Source organism: Myripristis murdjan, chromosome 15 (assembly GCF_902150065.1).
Source record: "Myripristis murdjan chromosome 15, fMyrMur1.1, whole genome shotgun sequence".
Lineage (NCBI taxonomy): Eukaryota > Metazoa > Chordata > Actinopteri > Holocentriformes > Holocentridae > Myripristis > Myripristis murdjan.
The window spans coordinates 10545685-10567145 of NC_043994.1; the positions used below are offsets into that span (position 1 = coordinate 10545685).

Genomic DNA, 21461 nt, shown 5'->3' on the forward strand with positions numbered 1-21461 from the left:
TTACTTTTCTGGATTTCATTTACCAGCCCCCCACACAAGTGTTTTATTCTAAAAAAAAAAAATCAAAAAGATCAACTTAAAATGGCTGCATCACATGTACAATATTGGTGTAACTACGAGATTAGCCAACTTTTGCTCAATGGAAAAACAAAAAAAGCAAGCAGATTTGAGTCAAGCTGCTACCATGCAGTGGAAAAGGGCCAAAAGAAATAAGTTCCTTCTCTCTTTTCCTCAGTACCTACTGCTGAGGGGCTCTCGAGCAAGGCACTGAGCTGTTAGAAGGCTATGGCTGAATGGAGACGCTCAATCTGGTCTGCTCTGCAAACTTTCACACACACAGAGCACATTATTATTCTAAAAACTCTTCCTTTTGCACAATCATGCTCAATATACATTCATTTTGCCTTGTGTTTTTTGTTTGTTTGTTTGTTTGTTTGTTTTTTGTTTTTTGCCATTATGAATCTATAGACTGTTTTCTGAAGCGGATGTATATGCTGAAAGAAAGGTGGTGATAGGGTGCGTCACACCTCACCAACCAAACCTCCTCGCTCCAGTGTATCCATCCACAGTTTTCCAAGATAGCAAAGCACACACAGCGGGGGGAAAAAAACAAACAAATAACGATATGTCACCGTCACGTAGGATATACACACTGTCATACCTTAAACACACACACACACACACGCACACACACACACACACACACACCAGGCTCTGAGAGACACTATCTTCGTCTAAAGCTCAGCAGACTGTGAAAGACGAGACAGAATGGAAGGGAGGGGAAAACAAGAAAATGGAGAAACAGAGCATTTTCATCTGACAGAGATGGACTGATAGGTGGCGAGGAGGACAACAACAAAAAGTGTCAGACAAGTCAAACTTAGACTCCGCCCACCAGGCCTGGCAAGGCAGAGACTGGTCGTCAGTCAGTATTATTTAGTTGATGTCGCAGTAATACCCAAGATGACATTCTTGACTATGATTATGGTGCAGTTCACACAAGAGGTAGCTGAACTGCTTAACCCATGTGGACCGAGTGTAATAACTTCCTTAGAGTAGTGCAGTTTCCACAGTTAAGACTGTATAATGTAGAAAGACACTGTGAGCACAATAATGAACACTGTGGCTTTACTTGCTTTTTTTGTTTGGCACTGAGATGAGCAGGTGGGCAAAACTTACAAATTATCAGCTTTCTGTGGTTCAATTTGGGAAAAAAGCTAATTGAAAAGTGTTCCATTTTAATGCCCTAAGATCAAACCACCTCCAGAGGACAAAGAGATGTAGCTGCACCTCATGTGGTTTAATATGTAATGTGTGAACCATCCCATTCTCCTTCATGGCCACCTTTGAACACAAACAGCATGGGAGGACATGACGACTTTCTCTTCCTGTTGGTACTGCATTTGATACTAACACTTTGGCCATGTAAGTGATTTCACTGTGTTAGTTTCGTGACTTGGATTTGACTGAACTGAACTGGACTGAACTGAGAAAAAAAAATCGAAAACGTGATTGGCAGTTCTTGGAATTACCTTGTGGAGAAGAGGAGGCATGGAATATGATTATTAACCACGTACACACAGGTACTTTTTATACGGAGGGAGATTCTTGATATAAGTGTGAAGCCTCTTCCCCTCTGCAAGGATCTGTTTTCAAGTCTGGATCGTCACCGCTTTTTCAGCATGTCTGTTGCCACTGAGCAGCTTTCTTCCTGTTATTTTTGTTATTTCTCCATATGATGTAAGAAAATTTTCCAGACAATTCACATTCATTCAATGTGTAAATGTGTATAATTATATCAAGAACTTGCACATTTGCTATGATTTGTATAATTTGAGTTTTGTGCAATAATCATACAAATTTGCATTCTCACTTCAAGCAACTCAGTTGTAGGCATTGTTAGAACACAAACAACACACTTCCCAGCTTTTGCCCACCTTTCAGCTTTCTACATCTCTAAAAAAAAAACATTTTCCATGTTGTCTGGATTGAATTTTCATGTATAACTGATTTCAGCATCTCTGATTTCCGTTCCTCCACCAGTGACGTCATTGCCAAATTTGTAGGTTTAATTAGCGTCAGTTCTTTGAAAATATATGGATGTGTGTGTGTGTGTGTGTTTGAGTTACTTTATTATGAATGTAATTTGAGGTTATGCTGGACAATTACTCATCAAACATGGTACAATTTCTGTTCATAGTGACAGTGTCATATAAACAAACCACTGACAACAATTCAGCTTTTACTGCATTCTTTTAACAGGAGAACTTCCAACAAGAGAACAAGTGAAGCTGGAAGGAGAGTAAGTGACGAAAGAAAGAGCCGTCAAATGGAAAAAGTACATCTAGTAAGGGTGAAGAGAAAGTGTGAAAAGAAAGTGAGTGATGACAGAAAGAGAATGAGAGAGCAACAGAGTGAGAGAAAGAAAAGGGAGGAGATAGAGGGAAAAGGGAGAGAGTTATTGGCAGATTGAACATGGTGATAAGTGCTACCTTTGACTTGGAGTGAGCTCTTGGTGGACCACAAGTGTAGCTCAGCCAGGCAGAACGCCATCTGATGAAGAAGTGTAACCCGAGTCTGCAGAGGGGACGAGAGAGAGAGAGAGAGAGAGAGAGAGAGAGAGAGAGAGAGAGAGAGAGAGAGAGAGAGAGGATGGCTGTAAAAAAGGGAAGAACAATCGGGCAGACCAAACACAGCCACAGATGTATATCTTGACGAGATGAGTGTGTAGACTGACATAAATAGGCCTAAGGGTCAAGCAAAGCATGCCTGTAGGTGCTAACACAGACACACACACACACACACACACACACACACACACACACACAGACAAACTTGTATTGAGGCCAAAGGTAACAGCCGGTTGTTACCCAACTGTTCACCCAAACCGCAAAATCACTGTCATGAATCACTTGTTAAATCACTTGCACAGGCAAGCATCAAGAAATTTTATTTTTCATTTTTTCCTTTTTGCAATCCTGTTTTTAATTCATGTGTAGCATTTTTTTTTAATCTAACAATCTTGCATTTATTATTCTTTTATTATCTATAGAGCACATGCAAATAATAATACAGACAATAAAGAAGTTGTAAGTAGTAGTATTAGTAGCATTAACAGCAATAGCGGTAGTAGTAGCAGCTGCAGTGGTAGCAGTGGCACTAGTACTGATAGTGGTACCAGCAGCATTGTTATTACTGTGCATATTCCCTGCACCAACTGTATTAAAAATGGAGAGCTACACATACACACACACACCCACCCACCCACACACGCCAATGAACTCAGGTTGACATCGAGGCAAGGTCACGGGCGGTGATGCTTGCACCTACATTCACACATCACAGGCGTGCAGTGATGGACACACTCTCTGGAGCTGACAGCCAAGACAAAGCAGGCAGCATTCCACACACATCACTGTCTCCTAATGAAGACAGGACAGCTCTGTGACAGTCGCCAGCTACCCCTCCTGCTCTCTCTCAGTCTCCTCTTCTTTGGCTACCTCACTGCGGTAGCTGAAGTTCCTGGAGATTTGAGCTGTTGTTTGTTTCCTGTCTAGTGAGGCCTTGGAGTGAACACACAGGGATTTATACCTGAGCCGTCCTCTCAATGGGGTTTCCCAGTAGCACTGATGGCTATTGACTGTACAGTCTACGTTCCAGATGTGCTTTGGTCTCTCTGTGGCACACCAGCAGTTGAAAATGGGAAAACTTGAAACACTAAAGATGGTGGGACCTTTATCACAAACAGTCTAACAGCTGATCAAGCATTTGCGCAGCCACCCAGCTTTGATATTTACGACAGTTCTGCTATACTTACATTTTGAATGCTTGCCTGACATGACTGTTTATGGTTAGTACAGTAATGGTCAGGATTGCCAGAAAGCACAATGCCGTAATTTTGATTTTTCTCGGGGCTGCACATGCAAGGAAGCTTGAATGAGTGAAAAACATTGTTTTTCTGTGGCAGCAATAAAAGTATGCATAATAATATGTTATTCCACTATAGGAAAGACATGTTATCTGCAATGGGGTGGACAAAAATATGTGCATATATCCATATCGGCATTGTAGGTGGCCAAAACAAAATATCAGCATATTGGACATCAGCAAAAAAAAATCCAATACCATGCATCCCTATTCATAATAATAGTAAAAAAAATAAAATAAAATAAAAAATACTATATGCTGTGTATCTTGTGTTGAAAAGTAAGACAATGTATGCTGTCCCAGAAAAGATACAGAGATGTGTTAAAGTCAAGTTCAGTTTCTCCCCCATATGGGATGTGAGTATTTGCTGCTCCATAGCTGTGCAACAGATCCTCCAAGTCTGACCAGTAAGTTCCTTCCCTGGCTTGAGAACGAAAGGCTTGAGCGGGCCTGTTCCTCTCCAAAATGACTGCAAGTGGATGTGTCCCAGGAAACAAAACGAAACACCACTATAATGGGAAAGAACCCAAACTATCATTTTAAAGCTGCAAAAATCAAAACCGCCGAAGGTCAACTGACGTGAGGACGGTTTAGACACAACTGACAATACACATGGAATACACACACACACACACACACACACACACACACACACACACACACACTTTGATTGTTGAGTCTGCATGGTTCTCATCCCTTTGCAAGAGAAAACGATTTCATTTTTGTGGCTTCAACTATTGAGTCTTTACAAGTGATACATCCGTTCTTAAAATCCTACTGCTATTAAAAATCTACTACAGCTGCAATTACCATTGGTACCCGTGGCACTCCTGTCACTATTACCACCGCAGGTCTGCTTTTGATGATATTAAGGTGACTGCCCATAGGATTTTCCCATGCATGAGCCTCGGTGTAAATTACCTCCTGCACGGGATGGACCCGGATCAGCACAGTGTAATATGTGTGAGAGGAATATATGTTAGACACAGGCCATTTCAGAATGCCTGCGCAGTTTAGTACAGGTGTGACTCTATTGCTGTGTCGGCCATTCATTTCTCTATCTGTCCAGGAAAGGATACTCTCCTCCGCTCTATCCTCTCTCTCTCGTTAACGCTGAGAGGGGACTCTCTCTTATCTTTCCCCTTTTGCTCCTGCTGGTGTGGAGGGAAAAAAAAAATCTCATTTTGCCACTCAACCCCCAAAACTACAAGTCCCAACAAAAATACACACAGATAACGCCGGGTGCCATGGAAACGCTGGGGCCAGCACGGCAGCAACGCCATAACGAGTTTACTGACATAAGAGGATTCTTTCATCCTCTCCTAACCAGCTTTTTTTTTTAATAGGAAGTCAGCCTTTTTGGAGGGAAAACCTCATTTCAGCCATCTTTCATTTAGTTATTGCCAGCTCGGCCGGCCTAAAAGTTCTTGAGACCTTGTTCTGCGAAGCTGTCGGGGTCTCAGGGAATTTATGGCAGAATAGAGGAAACAAGGGGGCTGACAGAGATACAGGAAACGAGAGAGCAAATGGGCGAGTGCATGTGGTTTTCTGAGGAAGGCTATATTACTGTATGTATGTCCATGAGGGCTGAGACCATGTAGGTACCGAGTAAGGCAACTGAGACACACACACACACACACACACACACACACACACACAAAGAGAGAGAAAGAGAGAGAGAAAATAATTCAGCTGAGAGAAAGGGCATGTGTGAGGTGTTGGTGTGTGCTTAGGTAAATGATAACTGAAGATGGCTCCATTCACAATGGCTGCCATTCTCCTACGCTGTCACATCCCACACATCAGCATGTTTATCTAGCAACTTCACACTCCAGCCGCTCCCACACACACAAACACACACACACACGCGCACTAAAATGCTTCATATTCACACACACATACGCACAGGCAGTCATCAGATGACTATTCCACCATCTCTCAAACTTGTGATACCTGAGATACAGGTAAGTAACTACAGCTGTAACTAATATTTACTTTCATTCTTGATGTGTTTTGTCTATTGTTTTTGTTATTAATTTCTTGATCACTTCGTCTATTAAAATACTAAGAAATGCTGGTCAGAAGATACCAGCGTCTGAAGTGATGGAAAATTGTTTAGTCGGACCATTTAATACTGATAAGGAAACAGAAAAGCAAGGAAATAAACATTTGTGCAGCCATAAACAGCAAATATTTGACATTTCTACCTGATAATGACTGAAACAACTAACTGTTTTTCAAACTTACAAATGATTCATTTTCTGTCGTGCCACAAATCACTTAATTGACTGATCATTTCACCACGACATGCACTGCCCACATCAGCATGATTTTTAATTTAGCCATTATACAACTTGTTTTCTGCAGAATACAGATGTACATTTTTCATACACAACACAAACACACGTCACATGCATAAACATTCACACATACTAGCGCAATGAACAATTCTGTCTTAGAGATTGTAAATTTCAAATCTACGAGGTTTGTGCAGCAAACGTCTATGGTCACACACTTTCACGCACAGACGTGCACACACTATGACACGAATGCACCTATGCACACACACATGTGCACGTCTGTGTGTGCACACAAGCCCACACGCAGCATGTCGCACGGGTCCTGGACAGCTGCCACACTCATTCTAATCTCTGGCTGGGGGTTGCTGTGGGTTACCTGTCCTCCCGCGGTGCTTTGTGGGTGTGTAGGGGCCGGTGAAGGAGGGGGTAGGGGGTCGAGGTTATTGTATCCTGTCTTTACACTGGTAAAGAGGCTGCTTTAACATCAAAGGAGGGGAGGGAAAACATACGACTCCGCTTTCAAAGACAGTCCACAGGAACTACGACCTTGTCTGCTCTCTGTGTCTCTTTCTCTTTCTCTCCCTGCCTCTTCTTTGACTCTCCCCTACGGGCAGTTACCAACTGTGAGTCTATGTACGTATGTATGCGTGTGAGTGGAGTGTGTGTGCAAAGAAAAAGAGGAGCGAAAGAATGTTGTTGGATATGTGTGTGTATGTGTGTGTGTGTGTGTGTGTGCGCGCGTGTGTCAGACAGAGCAAAAGAGAGAGCTTTAAGTAAATATTTGAGCCTGGTTCTCTCTGAGAGAAAGAGGAAGAGAGACAATAGAAGCCTTTCTAAAATATCTGGTTTGCAGTCCTCTCACATCTCTTGCTCGTTTTCTCAACTGCCTGAACTCAAATAAATATTTATGTAAAGCATCCAGAATTAAACACTGCACTATTGTTTCATAGCTGAGCACTCTACACAAGGGCAGGGTGTTTCATCAAGGTGGACTGTCAGGCAACTGAGACGGCGCTGATTTGAATCTGCATGTCAGCCACCATGTGGTCTAACAATGTGATCGGATGAATAAAATAATGTCCACTTCTTTATCCAACCAGCCTGTCTGGAAGTGGTGTCATTACAATCGCAACTTACACTGACTTTTGAATCTGAACATTTTAAGAAGCAAATTATTTCATTAATTGGTGTATTTTTTAGGACAAAACTGTTCAGCTGAGTCCTAAAATGATGTTAGAACCAAACAGGCTGTCTGGACCTGAAGACAAGATACAGGGGGAGATGAAGAGATGATGATGATGACGAGAGGCAGGAGGAAGAAAAAAAAAAGAGAGAGATAGGGCGATGGCGGGAGAGAGACATCTCAAATCTCTTCATTGATTTTGCCCGGTGAAAACTCTCCTTGGCCAAGGTGAGAGGGAAATGTATGGTGTGGCAGGAGGGACAATCAGTTGCTTATGGACAGATTAAGGTGATTTTTCTCTCTACACTGTCATTAGAACCATGTAGACGTCTTAATTCATAAATGGGAATGAAAGGAACTCATTTTAAATAGTGAAAAAACCTGTTGAGGAATTGTGAGATTTTAATGCCCATTAATAGAAAAAGGGCATTTTGAGGTGTGGAGAGAAGTTCTTTTGGGGCTGCAAACCTGATTTTGTATCTATTCAAAACTAATAAACAAAGAATACTAGCATATCATCAGCATTGAATCATTTAATTTCATTAGGAACATTTGCTAAACTTAACAACAATCGAGATGCTGATATAAAGAGGAAATTTTGCTCCTCAAATAATGATATTAATTAATATTTATGATAACAATATGTATCAAAATATGGAGAATTGTCATTTTAGCCATTATTGTGCAGAGCTGATCCTCAGTGATACAGTTTGGTTTTGGGACAGCTTGGCCATATGGTTTGAGAAACTGTCCCGGAAGTGGAAGGTCACAGGTTTGATCTTAGCTTTGATCTTGCCTCATCTTTACACTGGACAAAAAGCCAGTTAACATTATTTTTCACAGATGTTTTTTTTTTTTTTTTTTTTTTTTTCAACTTGTTATAAAGGAGGTCATCTCTACATTGGTTTAGATGCCTTGCCTTGAGGTCTTTCCTCTGACTCCTGTCCACGCCAATATTGATTCTTGTTTAATTGCACTGCTTATCGCTGTTCTTTTTTGCTTGGAGACTTTCCAGAGATCTTTGTTTCTGGACATCTTGCAGAAGCTGATCCCTTCCGAGCTGCGTCTGCCGTGTTCAATAAGCTTTAGACTGCAGTGTAATGCTTGTCCTTCTTAAAACACATCGCTTCCTGTGCACCAAAAAGACTGCATGCGATTGTGGGTGCCAGCCTACATGGTAAAACAAGGAGGCCTCATGCATTGCGGATCAGTGTCTTCTCTTTTATCCTCTTATTCAGCCAAAACACATGGGCAATATTTTCACATGAAAAACTACTAGTTTTCTTCAGTCTGGCATCTCATTGGGCAACTTACAGATACGAGGTCATAAGCAAGTATGTTTGAATTTGGCGATCACCCCGGGGTGTGTCAGGGCCCTGCTCCAGGTTCGGAGGCTCCTCTTGAGGCTTGGCCAAAGCGGGAGAGCCCCGGGCTTCACTGCAACAACAGGGAGAGAGGCCCAAAATGAAGGCGGCTTCACAGACATGATTTTGTTTGACATCTCAAAAATCCTCTCTCACAGGTATGCACACTCTGTCTCTCACAGATACACACATTTGCTCTCTCTCTCTCTCACACACACACACACACACACACACACACACACACACACACACGCCAGAGGCAGTGCTGTCAGCAGGCTCAGTGGTCCCATCAGTGCAGGGAGAGTGATGTGGTAAATTACAGGGTTAAAGAGCTGCCATAGGGTGACTGACACAAGGCCATCACAGCCCTGCCTTGTTCCCCCAGCGCCCCTACACACACACACACACACACACACACACACACACACACACACAGTGAGAGCCTCATTACCTATCACACTGCCCCCCTTCTTTCAGCTTTTACCTGGCTTTGTATCAATTTCAGTATACCTCTTGTAAGGTGTTTCTTTTGTTCTGTCCTCTCTCAGTCCCTTTTTAATTCATGCTTTTTCTTTCTCTGTTTACAGATTGCTGACTTTTCCGATCATTTCACTGCCTCTCCTTACTCCCTTACGTCCCTGTTTTTATTTTCATCTCTTAGGAATGCATTTTAAGCAACCATTTTCTTTTCCCTCTCAGTGTTTCCTCTTTTGTTTCCTTTGTCTCACTGTTTCTGACACCGTTACGTTTTCCCGGTTTTCCTCTCTCTTACCTTTCTCTGTCGCTGATGCCCTCTCTCCTGCCGCTTCATCTTGTTTTGGCTGTCACGTGGAAACTCAGCAAATGCTGCCAACATACAAAGAGCAAACAACATGTACACTGAGAGAGAAAGGCAGGCCAACAACTATGCAATTTTGAGGATATGAGAGTGTGTCTCTGCACGTTTTCCAATCTGATGTGCCAAGTCTCAATCAAAAACTGCATGAAGGGATACAGTCATGCTTTCAGCAAACACACTCCGATCACTTTTGCTGCGATAAGTTACACAGAATATGACCGTGTGTATGCAAAGGCTGCATACACACACACACACACACACACACACACATACATACATGCGGAGTCCCCTGGTGTGTGCTCTCCTATCTCTTAACCTTGTGATACCGGAGGAAATGTAGGCCTACACATACATGCATTTACATACATATGACAATACACACACACACACAAAAAAAACACACAAGCTCTTTATCTATCTCCTTGAGGGAGAAGTCTTCTAGTCTCCTATCAGAACAAAAAAAAAAAGACAGAATCTCAGAACAAAAGAGATGCTTTAGAAGAAAAAAGAGAAACTGGGAATGAGAAACAAAACAGATAAAACAAAGAATACAAGCCCTGAAATGTGTCCAATGCAGCACAGCAAGGCATCATGGGATGGTTGAGGTTGTTGAGAGAACAGATAAAGGGTGTGTGTGTGTGTGTGTGTGTACGTGTGTGTGTGTGTCGCAGAAAGAGAGAGACGTGTGGGGAAAACAGGTCTCAGAAGACACCAGGGCTTTTTATACAACAGATAAGTCTAATGGTCAAATAAATGTAATCATCAGTACAAACCAAATAAATTTGATTTAATCAAAGCAAGTTGATTGGTCAAAGATGGTGCTGATAATTTCCATAAAGCACAGCTCACCAGTTAGTGGGTTTCCTATCTTTCTTTACCTTGTTTATTAATGTTTATTGTCCTTTTCAAACAGAACACATTGTTTTAAAATCCATGAAACGTCTTGAAGATGTTCTTTACTATGATTATGACTACTTCAGATTTATATTATATAATATTGAAGATTAAGAAAATATTGGACCTTATACTGAGGATCCGTTCTTTTATGGGGGAAAAAAAAGATAATGCTTTTCTTTTCTAATCTAAAAAAAGATTATTTTTTGGCATTTCTGCTCTACTTGACAACCACAGTAGAGAGAGACAGGAGAGAGAGAGAGGAAGACATGCAGCAAAGGGCCTGAGGTGGGATTTGAACCCAGGACGCTGCGATCGGGACTCAGCCCTGATACATGGCACGCGCTCTTATCCAGTGAGCCACCAGGGCGCCCCAGATGATGAATGCTTTTCTGAAAATATTTTTTAGTTTTGTTAAAAGTAGTAGTTGTTTAAGATGATAAATCCTCATGATGATCTGAGGAGGTCTATTCCACTACTAGTTGTACCAATAATCCTGTGTGTGTGTGTGTGTGTGTGTGTGTGTGTGTGTGTGTGTGTGTGTGTTTTCTTATTTAAGCAATCCAAAACCACACATTGCAAAATTACAAATAGGCCCCCACATATTGTGGCTGTGTATTGAGGGGTGCCTGCTGATTCTCATTCCTAATATATTAGGCCTTGGCACAACTGATAGTGTTAACCATAGCTGGCAGCTAATTCAAAGTTTAAAGGAAAAATCCACTCTAAAACACCTTAAAACTGGTTTAAAAAAAAAAAAAAAAAAAAAAAAAAAAACAGCAACTGGCAAAGGAAACTAGGCTGTGCTAACTACAAACTCCCAACAGGCACAATCTTTTAAAGCCCGTGAGTTTTTTCAATGAGGAATTTCGGTTATAAACGAGATTTCTACATTTGGGCATAAAAATGATGGCCTACTTGGGCAGTCTATTGCTCCCTGAGCCTGCATATTGAACGTAGATGAGACAGGCTGAGGGACGGTGTTCACACCAAATAAGTTAATTACAAGACGTCTTTGCAAAATAACTTGTGGAATGCATCAAACATCACAAATATATAACAGTGTAAGTGCATCAGAGGGTGAAAATTTTCCTCTAAAGTACTCTCTCTCTCTCTCTCTCTCTCTCTCTCTCTGGTTACAGAACTCAACCTGCTGAGAGAGAAGAAAGAGAGAATGAAGTCAAGACTGGACTCTTCCACTCTTCAGAATAGAAGTGCTGTGAGGCCTAGTGGCAGTACACACACACACATGCACACGCACACGCGCACACACACACACACACACACACACACACACACACACACACACACACACACACACGTACATCTTCTCAACTGTCCCAGCACAAGAGAATGTGTGGTGGAGGAGAATGGAGGGTGGGCAAAGTGGCGCCAGGCGGCACGCCAAAACCTTTCTCACACACAAACACACACACGCGCGCGCACACACACACACACACACACACACACACACTACCACGCAAGCCCATTGAACTGTCGATGGAGGAAGAATGGACGTGATGGACAGGCAGAACAAAATGAGGTAAAGGTAATACTATTCAGGAGAGGTGACAGGTACAGTCACTCTGTATACATGTATAGGTGTGTGTGTGTATGTGTGAGAGTGTGTGTGTGTGTGTGTTTTACAGGACATGTCAATCAGTAAGAAAATGAAGCTGGAGTGACATGGCCGCTGGGCGAGTCTCATTGTCGAGTGATGTGAGCATGTGTGTGTGTGTGTGTGTTTGTACTTGAGCATGCGTGTGTGTGTGTGTGTGTGTGTATGTGTGTATACACAAAAAAAAAAAAAAAAAAACGTAGATCACCTGGAGTGAGATTGCAGGTATGGAAGGAGGGCACACGGAGGTGAGGAGTTGAAGAGTTCAGGAAGAGGAGAGGGAAAAAAAGGACGCTTGGTGTTGTTGAATGAAACAACTCACAACAAAAAAAGGAGCAAAAAATACAAACACATTCGCTAAAAATTCCGGTGGTTTGGAAGCGCGTCTTGTCAAGATGCATCTGCACCAAGAAAAATTCCTTCCTGTATTCCTGAAAATAATTTTCAGATTTAAACATGGAAGGTCAGACTTTAATAATTACATTAGTTAATTTTTTGAGGAGAAAGTAAATATACCTGTATAGATTGTAGAGAATAGGAGGATTCACTTTGTAAAAATGTAATTTTGTTAGTTAAGGATTTCAGTTACTACATTTATTCATTCATTCATTCATTTATTTATTAAATCACTGTGGTTCCTTACATTTTTCTTTGGTATTCCCACCAAAATTATATAATAACCAGTAGCCCCCACTGACATAATTAGGTCTATTTGTTCAATATCTGTGTGGACTATTTGGTTCCTTTCAGGGTGTGGTGTATGCAAAATGAAACTGACCACTAACGACAACACAGGAAACAAGAGCAAAATAATCTGCATTACAACTTACGACGTGCAGCCCTAGTGCGACTTTGTGAATGTGTGTGTGTGTGCGTGTAATGTGTGTGTTTTAAAGGGAGAGAGAGAGAGAGAGAGAGAGAGACAGAAAGAGAGAGACGGACAAAGAGAGACACTGCGATGAGTGGAGGCTCCTCTAAGTAGATGTGTAAACGTCATTAGAGGAGGTAATGGTGGGAGGAAGGTGGAGAGAGGGGGAAAACCTACTCCAGCGGAGGTATTTACCCAACGCCTGGAGCAGAAACACAAACACAGCACCGGCAACGCATGAGACACAGAAGGAGGGAAAGAAAAAGAGAGAGAGAGAGAGAGAGAGAGAGAGAGAGATGTTTGCTAGAATATATGCAATCAGTACCGTGATGCAAACAAAAACCAGCAGTGTGCTTTAGAAGAATGAACAGACAGGAAAATGCATCACTTGACTGCATAAAATATGTTAGGTTTCATGAATTTGAAGCATCTTAAGGATTCTGCTCTAAATTTCCAGATTCAGCCAGGCTTATACGACACCAGCGCTGGCTGTGTTTCACTCCTGTTCGGCTATTAGTCCTAATCCTGGTGAATGTTTCACTAAATGCCGAGTGCATCTGCCCTACAGCTACGCACAAGGGCAGGAAAGGCAATACTTCCAAACCGGCGGCACAATTGCTGGCTGACTTCAAAGAGATTCTCGGGGACTGTCAGCCCCTCCAGTGTCTGTCCCCTGTCACAGCGAAGGTGAAGTGTGTCACGCCGACCGTGGCTTTGTTTATGTTGTTGGATTTACTTCCTTTAAAGCTGTTCGGTACCCTGTTGTTCGCCCCTCACCTCGTGACCACACACACATCTATAAGTGCACGCGCACATACACCAACGCACAAACACAACACAAACAACGAAGCATGATGTGTCGATGGGTGTGTGCGCACATGCATGAATCATAAAAACATACACTTGGGCACACACACACACAAACGCATGCGCATACAGTACATTCATACGTTCAAATGCGTGCACACACCTCTGAAGCTTAAACACACACACACAGCTGTGTAAAAGGTTACTACAACCCAAACAAAAATAAAGTATACAGAAGCACACCCACTTGCGCACACACACACACACACACACACACACGCACACGCACACACCTGTCAAACGCTTGGAGAGAAGAGGTCCTTCAAAGTTGTTGTCAGATGCACAGAGCGAGAGGAACCCTGGCAAAACGAAAGGTCACCATCAATGTCCCCTAGACTTCTCAGCGGTCTTATTTCCCCGTCACACACTCACACACACGCTGTCTGTCACCTCCCAGACGAGGCCGTGACACCTCGGACACCTCTCAGCTGGGTAGCGCCTCCCTCTGCCCCTCTCTCTCTCTGACAGCTTGACATGGCACAGACTGGTGGGACGTCAATGGGACTCTGACCAAGAGGTTCATTCTCTCTGCTGTGACCTCGGAAGCGGGCGCCAGTGTCATATCTCCCCTCCTCTACCTGCTGCAGTGCGCTCCTGTCTTGAAGTACAAATAAAAATCCCTTCTATCGTCTCCCCACAGCTCTTATTTCCTTCAGCTGGCACTTGTCTATCATGCTTGATCACTGTAGGGTCACAGGAATATTTTGTTTTGCCTAGCTTCAAGGCACTGCCAGTCTAACACTTGCACTTCTGACTATTTGAGAAACGTAGAAGCTAACAAACGCATTCTACATTCACTACAGATAGGGATGTCAGCCTCAAGATCTGCCATGCAAACTCTTTAGGGGTGCCCAAAACTGCACTGACACTCATGTTTACCAACCTGGACAGTCTGTGATCATTTTATACCAAAGCAGACAAAAGGGACAAAAGTAGCAAAACATCTAACATTTTTGGATAAAAAGTATTTTTTTAAAAATCTCTTGACTCAGAGCACCCTTGCTGCTGGAAAAAAAAACTTTCACTGTTTCACCCTTAAGCTTTGATTCATAATTTCCTGTGCACAAAAGACTTTCTGCCAGTGACCGTACCTGACACCGGAATCTCATTTGGGCAAAATCGGGTGAATTTACGGCTCTCAATTATGGGGATGGGACTGTCTTTTCTGTTGCATCTTCACAATACAGGAAGATAGGTCATTAAAGTGTGTATATCTTTACATAAAACAGTTATGCCATAGCAAGACTGTATTAGCTTTCCAAATGAATGCCTAATCACTGACACTGTAGAGCACATCTGGTGATAGAAACACAATCACCCAAAGTCAAAACAATGCAAATCAACATCAATGCACCTTCAGGAGCAATATTATATCTATCTAGGCTATCTGTCTGTTTACAGTTAGATGAAATCTTGATTTTTCTCAATACTGACTGTGAAATTAAATTAACTGAAAGGAGAAAAGGGTTGTTGATATGAAGTAAAAAAAAAAATTAAAGTCGGTTTAGGCTATCCTGCTATTGAACAACAAGGTGATAAAGTGTGAAATATGAGATCAGTACAACTCACAAGAACATCTTTCACACATGGTGTATAAGATCATTTCAGAACAATCTGAAATATACACTGGTCATCTTTTATAAACCAAAGGGCACTATGACATTTTTTTTTTCATTTGCAGGGGAACAACTATAAGGGGGGATACAGTTTTGCCTGTTACAGTAGTTAAAGAAGTCCTAGGATGACTAGTAAATCTCTCCTTTGTATGGGATAAGCCTTTTTACTCAAAACACTCTGGTGGCTTAGCCAACCAGGGTCACACTGCATCTTTGTCATGTTGTGAAATCTGATCTGTCACATAACCTTTGGCGTATTTTTAATTTTACATTTTCAGCCACTGAGTTGACACTCTTATCCACGGTGACTTACAATAAGAGAGCAAGTAAGGGTTCAATGTCTTCCTTGAGGGCACAGTGATGGGATCCATGGCCGTTGATGGACATACTGGCGGTGGCAGGGACTGAGCCAGGGACCTTTAGGTGATGGTACAGTTTCTCCTCTTTGTTCCTGTCTTTCTTCCCTGTACACTACCTGGTGAGCCAAATGTCAAATTCTATAAAAAGGATCTGAAATCCTTAACTAACAGCAACATGTGTACTGACAAGTAGGGTTGTTTTGTTTGATTTTTCAAAAAAGTATACATGCTGTAAGAACAGTAAAATACAAGAAAGAGCAGCAACTCTTACTAAAAGCATGAGCATTGGAACCAATAAAGCACATTTGGCTTTTGAACCAGGACACTGTCACAACACGCATTTTGAGTGTTCGGGGAAAATATCTTCCTGTCAGCATGTAATCTAGTTATTTGTCACCTGTGGTAAGGGGTCAGTCAAGCAGCCGCTGAGGTTTGAAATCAGCAGAAAGGGACCACGAAATAAGACAATCACACATCCATACACACTAACACACACACACACACACACACACACACACACACACACACACATCTGGCTGTTTTCCATCTGTCAGAGAGTCCAAACACCCAGCCGTGCGTGAAAACAGCCTGGCCCTGCCCAGTGCAGTCATTATGGAACTCGAATGCCATGGCCTGCACCCCACGACACACAAATACGCGCGCGCACACACACACACACACACACACACACACAAAGTCACTCACTGCTTATGTCAAAACTGAAGTCAGTGTGGTGCTCTCTTTGCCCCTGAGAAGTTCCTTCTTCACTTCAGTTTGACAGGCACACTCACACATAAAAACTCTCTCTCTCTCTCCTTGGCTCTCTCCCTCTCTCTCTCTCGCTCTCTCTCTCTCACACACACACACACACACACACACACACACACACACACACACACACACACACACACAAAAGGGGAAATCCTAAAACGCTGATTTCTGCTGTTCATTCAAGACAATGGCTGAGGCCATACCTGTGCTGCTGGGTCAAGTCATGTCTTGTCAGACCCTGTATCCTCTTTCTACTGAGCCTGATGGTTTGGTGTACCACAGGGGCCTGTACTGGGCCCCATGTTAAACACATTCACCCTGCAGTTAGATGGGTCTGACGTAAAGAGAAAAGGCTCCTCTTTCACATCAAACGGTCATGGCCCCCTACCCCACCCCTACAATTCAAACACAGTTCATGGGGTTTAGGTAGACGGTTACTATTGACTGCATAAGAAAAGTGTGTGAATCTTAAACTAGTTGGTGAGAAAATTACAATGCAACACTCTAAGATTTATCCCTCACTGCTGTTTCATCCATTTACATATTCTCTCTCTTTCTTAAGTTGCTACGGGATTTGAATCAAAGGCAAATGGATGTCTCTATTACACATGGTTCTTGGGTCAAAAGAATATTTTGTTACATCCATTGTCAAGGCATTATGCTTCTGACTGTTGCACGCCTTGCTGTTGTTTGCTTGTAATCTTGTCTACGGTGGAATTTAGGTTTACAAACTCATTGTAAGTCACTCTGGATAACAGTATTAGCTAAATATCAATATAAAAATAACATGTGTCCCACTAATTGATACAGCATTCTCCCCAGACACTTGTGCCATCATGACAATTTCCCATGGTTGTTCCATCAACCATTATGCCATCTGTACATTTCGTCATCTCCATTAGAGGATCGGTGCAACAAGCACTTGAGTGCTCACCAGCTAAAACAACACATTAAAACTGTCGTCTGGGGACTTAAAAGCAATTATTCAAACAGCAGAAGTGGTTTCGACAGATGAATTGCAACTTTGAGGCACCGCGTTGGTTTAAAAAGGATGTGATGCTATTGTAAAAATCCAACATGTTACATAAAGGCGGCACTGAAGCTCTGCTGCTGCTTCACTCACACAAAGAACTGTTTCCACAGTGTGTGTGTGTGTGTGTGTGTGTGTGTGTACCTCATTTGGTCAATATATTGGCACCTAATCAGAAACAAACAAATTTAAAAAGAGAAATATCTCATTCATACCATTATTTGAAAGAATACTATACCTCTACTCTGCATCTTGACTCATCATACCATCACAGTCACCCTGCCCTGATGTCAGACATTCTCAACCCTACACATAAGCTTATGAAAACACACACACACACACACACACACACACATACCAGCATGACCAGAACTGCCTCCTCTTGCCATGTGTACATGTGTGTATACGATCTCCTTACACAGTGTAGGAATTAATGTGTGACCATTGTGACAAATTTCCCACCACCATTCTCTAATGTGTGACAGGCCCTTCACCGTGCTCCCCCCACCCCTCCTGTACGTGTACACAGGCTTAACGCCGTCTGGGCGGGCCGATCCCGCCGGCCCACCGTCGGCACGGCAACGAGCGCTATCCTGGCTAACATCTGCTGCACGACCCGGGGCCACTCGGAATGGGCCTTAATCCCTACACAGCCATGTTGTGGGGGAAAACATTCTTTCCTTTTAAGCGAGTGCAGACAAACAGGAACAAGCGGTGTTGCTGGTAACCTGCAGGCAACCAGCCTCTCAGAAGGACCCGGAATGTTGTCGGTGCGCGGCCCCCCAATTGTGCCGCGGCCCATTATGGCTGTGCAGAGGGGTGTGACCGCCAGCATCGGGGGCGAGTTGCCGTCGCTGGTCCAGTTGGCTGGATTTGAGTTTTGAGGTTAATGGAAGGTGGTGCTAGTGGGCTTGGTGGGGTGGGTGGAGGGAAATCTGTTGATGGGCCTGTTATGCGAAAACAACAGCCGTGTTGATAAAAATGTGAGCCACCTTTCTCCCCCCACCCTGCTGATGAGAGTTTGCTGCCCGCCACAGCGCTGCCACGTCAACGGCTGTGGTTCCAGGACACTGTTGCTGCCGCATTTTCGGTCATCCTTCAGTGAGTTTCAAAAAAAAAAAAAAAAAAAAGAAAGAAAGTGTGTTTGTTGCTGTCAACAGCAGAGGAGACAGCAAAGCGGGTTTTCAGTTGATACAGATACAAACTTGTGACAGTTTGGTGCCCCCTAGTGACTAAAGCTGTGAAAGCCAACAGTGCTTTTTGACTGCCAATTTGGAACACATTCTGACACACACATACGTATACACACACATACACACACACACACACAAGGATGTATGCATGCACACACACACACACGCGCACACACGCACACACGTACACACACACACACACACACACACACACACACACACACCAAGAATTGTTGAAAGTCATCACAACATGACAAATGAACATACCAGCTCCTCACCTCTCTAGAACAAGCTGTGCCATGATCTTTCATATTAGTGTTTGTGATAAAGATCTTCTGAGGTGGTGAGAGGCAGCGGAAATAAAGACACAGCCCCATCAATCAGTCCATCAGCCGGTATGAAATATGTATTTGTCTTAATATGGAGCTTTGATTCCATCAAACCCATTTCACGGGCCATTCCCCTGTGCAAACACCTCAGGGAGACAGAAAGAGAGAGAGTGGTAGTGTGTGGGTTTGGGCGAGGCTCGCTCAGAGGGAAGAAACACACCTCTGATGACGGCTCGGTGTGTGTATTATAAGATTTAATTGAATAGTTCTGCATCAGTGCCAAGAAGTTAGTTAGTGTGTTTGCAGAGGAGGTCTGCGCTCCTTCTGACTGAGGGCTTGGTTGTTTTGTTTTCTAGAGCAAGCTGACACTTGGCCGGAGTCAAAGTCCCTCTCAGGTTTCCAACGCAGAAGACGGCGAGAGAGAAGCACATAGTAGTAGGTAGGTACATCAAGGCAGACTGGAAACATTCGTATGCCTCCGGGCTTTGTCTTCAAAGTGCCAAAGCTACACAATCACAACAGCTCAAATGGATCTGCAGGCTATTTCTGGAAGCAACTCATTCATGAGAGCTCAACTCAGTAATGTGCAAAGGGGGAGATGGGAGGATGTGCTCTTCTTACGGAGGGAGAAAAATGTGGCCTGGAAAAAAATGCTTCCAATATGAGAGGGATAATTAAAGGGGACATCGTACTTGTTAAGCCTGTTGAAATGAAAGGTTACATGAACTGTACAGGAATGAAATAATTGGGAATAAAGGCCTGGAACAACTATGATCGTAAGACATTTTGGTCCTTTGAACAGCTCATTTAGCCTAGTAACTCTGAGATTTTTATACTCTAAAACCTCAAGTCTAATAAAAAGCTCATGGATCTATACATGTTACATCCATATAGATATTTTTCAACATTAATCCTAGAAAACCATTTTTTGCTTTTACAACTGAGCACCTCCAATAGGTAGGTTGAGAGTGTTCTCTTTATTCACATCCCTCACCCAAATATTCCAAAATGGTCTAGGGATTCAAACTAGCAACCTTTTGATCACAATTAGCAAGCTTCTATAAGAGTAGGCCAATGCCTCAACAATTGTTTCATGAGTATCTTCACCACAAATCCATCAACACTTATGGTTTCTTTTTAATGCAACTTCTATGGCTGATAAGTAACCACAACCATACAGTGACATCTAGTGTCCACTTATGGTTACTGCTAATGATGGCAGTCAACAGAGTCAGGCATCAACCTTCTGTGGGTCCATTCCGAACAACACAGTCATTGTCTGCATCACATTGTAGTTGAAGATGGGACAATAAGCAACCTCCACATCTGATCCACAGCCTAATCAACTCATCTGACAGGGGAACATGACACTGCTAAGATACAGAGATGCCACACAGTGAAATGGGTGATGGCTCGGGACACTGAGGCTGATTATGATGAGAGATAGCAAGGACGATGATGTAATTATCTGCTGTGTGTGTGTGTGTGTGTGTGTGTGTGTGTGTGTGTCTTTATGTGTTTATGTGTGTGCATGTGAATCCAACCTGCTATCTTACCAAGTGAGTTGGTCCACTGCGAGAGCTATTTGGTCTAGTGAGGTAGATAAGGGGGGCGATAGGAGGCCAGTGTGTGTGTTGGCTATCTGCCTGCCAGCTGCTGACTTACAGGGTCACTCAGCTGCACTCTGTAGGGACAAGTGGAGGAGCAAAAGAAGAGGAGATAACGAGGGGAGAGGAGAGGAGAGGAGAGGAAGGGTGAAGAAGATGGGGTGGAACAGGGAGGTGAACTGACAGGGGAACAAAAGCAAAGGAGGTGGAGTAGAGGAGGACTGGGAGTCAGGGTCAGCGGAGGAGATGGAGGCTGTGGAGAGGGCTGCGCTGCTCTCTCATGCAGTCACACACTTATCAAGATTGTCACATGGCAGCTGCAGACCTCACTGAGCTCACTGAGTGTCTACAGGTGTCTAGTGTGCACATGCATGACGGTGTGCATGTGAACAATGCAAGTAGGTACTGCTGAGTTAAAATTGCATGTATAGTCCATGTGTGTGGGTGCATGTACATGTTTATGTGTAGGCATAGTTCAGTATTTGTGTTTGTGAAGTATCCCCGCTTCCATCTCATCTAAGGAGCTCCAGGTTTCGGTGGGTGGGTGAGACGAAACACCCACAATGCCGATTGTTTTCACAGGACACACACAGAGGATCAGACGGGCATGGTAAACTGGCACCAGATATTATCGAATATGCCGCTGTTGTTTTTGGTTTCATTCTGATTTCCTTTCTACAAAGAAGAAGTATGCCTA

The 21461-nt window shown here is 43.1% G+C and overlaps 1 protein-coding gene across 5 annotated transcripts in view; it reads right to left on the reverse strand.

The window, feature by feature from the left end:
* Positions 1-21461, reverse strand: part of wdpcp (WD repeat containing planar cell polarity effector) — a 78878-nt gene that overhangs the window by 52453 nt on the left and 4964 nt on the right. For 3 of the 5 annotated variants that reach the window (XM_030070939.1, XM_030070935.1, XM_030070936.1), the window contains 3 exons: positions 9547-9620; positions 8725-8847; positions 2493-2577 (listed from right to left, as the gene is read on the reverse strand). In XM_030070939.1, the coding sequence (XP_029926799.1) occupies positions 2493-2553 (61 nt within the window). In that variant the 5' untranslated portion in view covers positions 2554-2577; positions 8725-8847; positions 9547-9620. The remainder of the gene's footprint in view (positions 1-2492; positions 2578-8724; positions 8848-9546; positions 9621-21461) is intronic. The other 2 variants (XM_030070937.1, XM_030070938.1) reach the window with 2 other exon arrangements.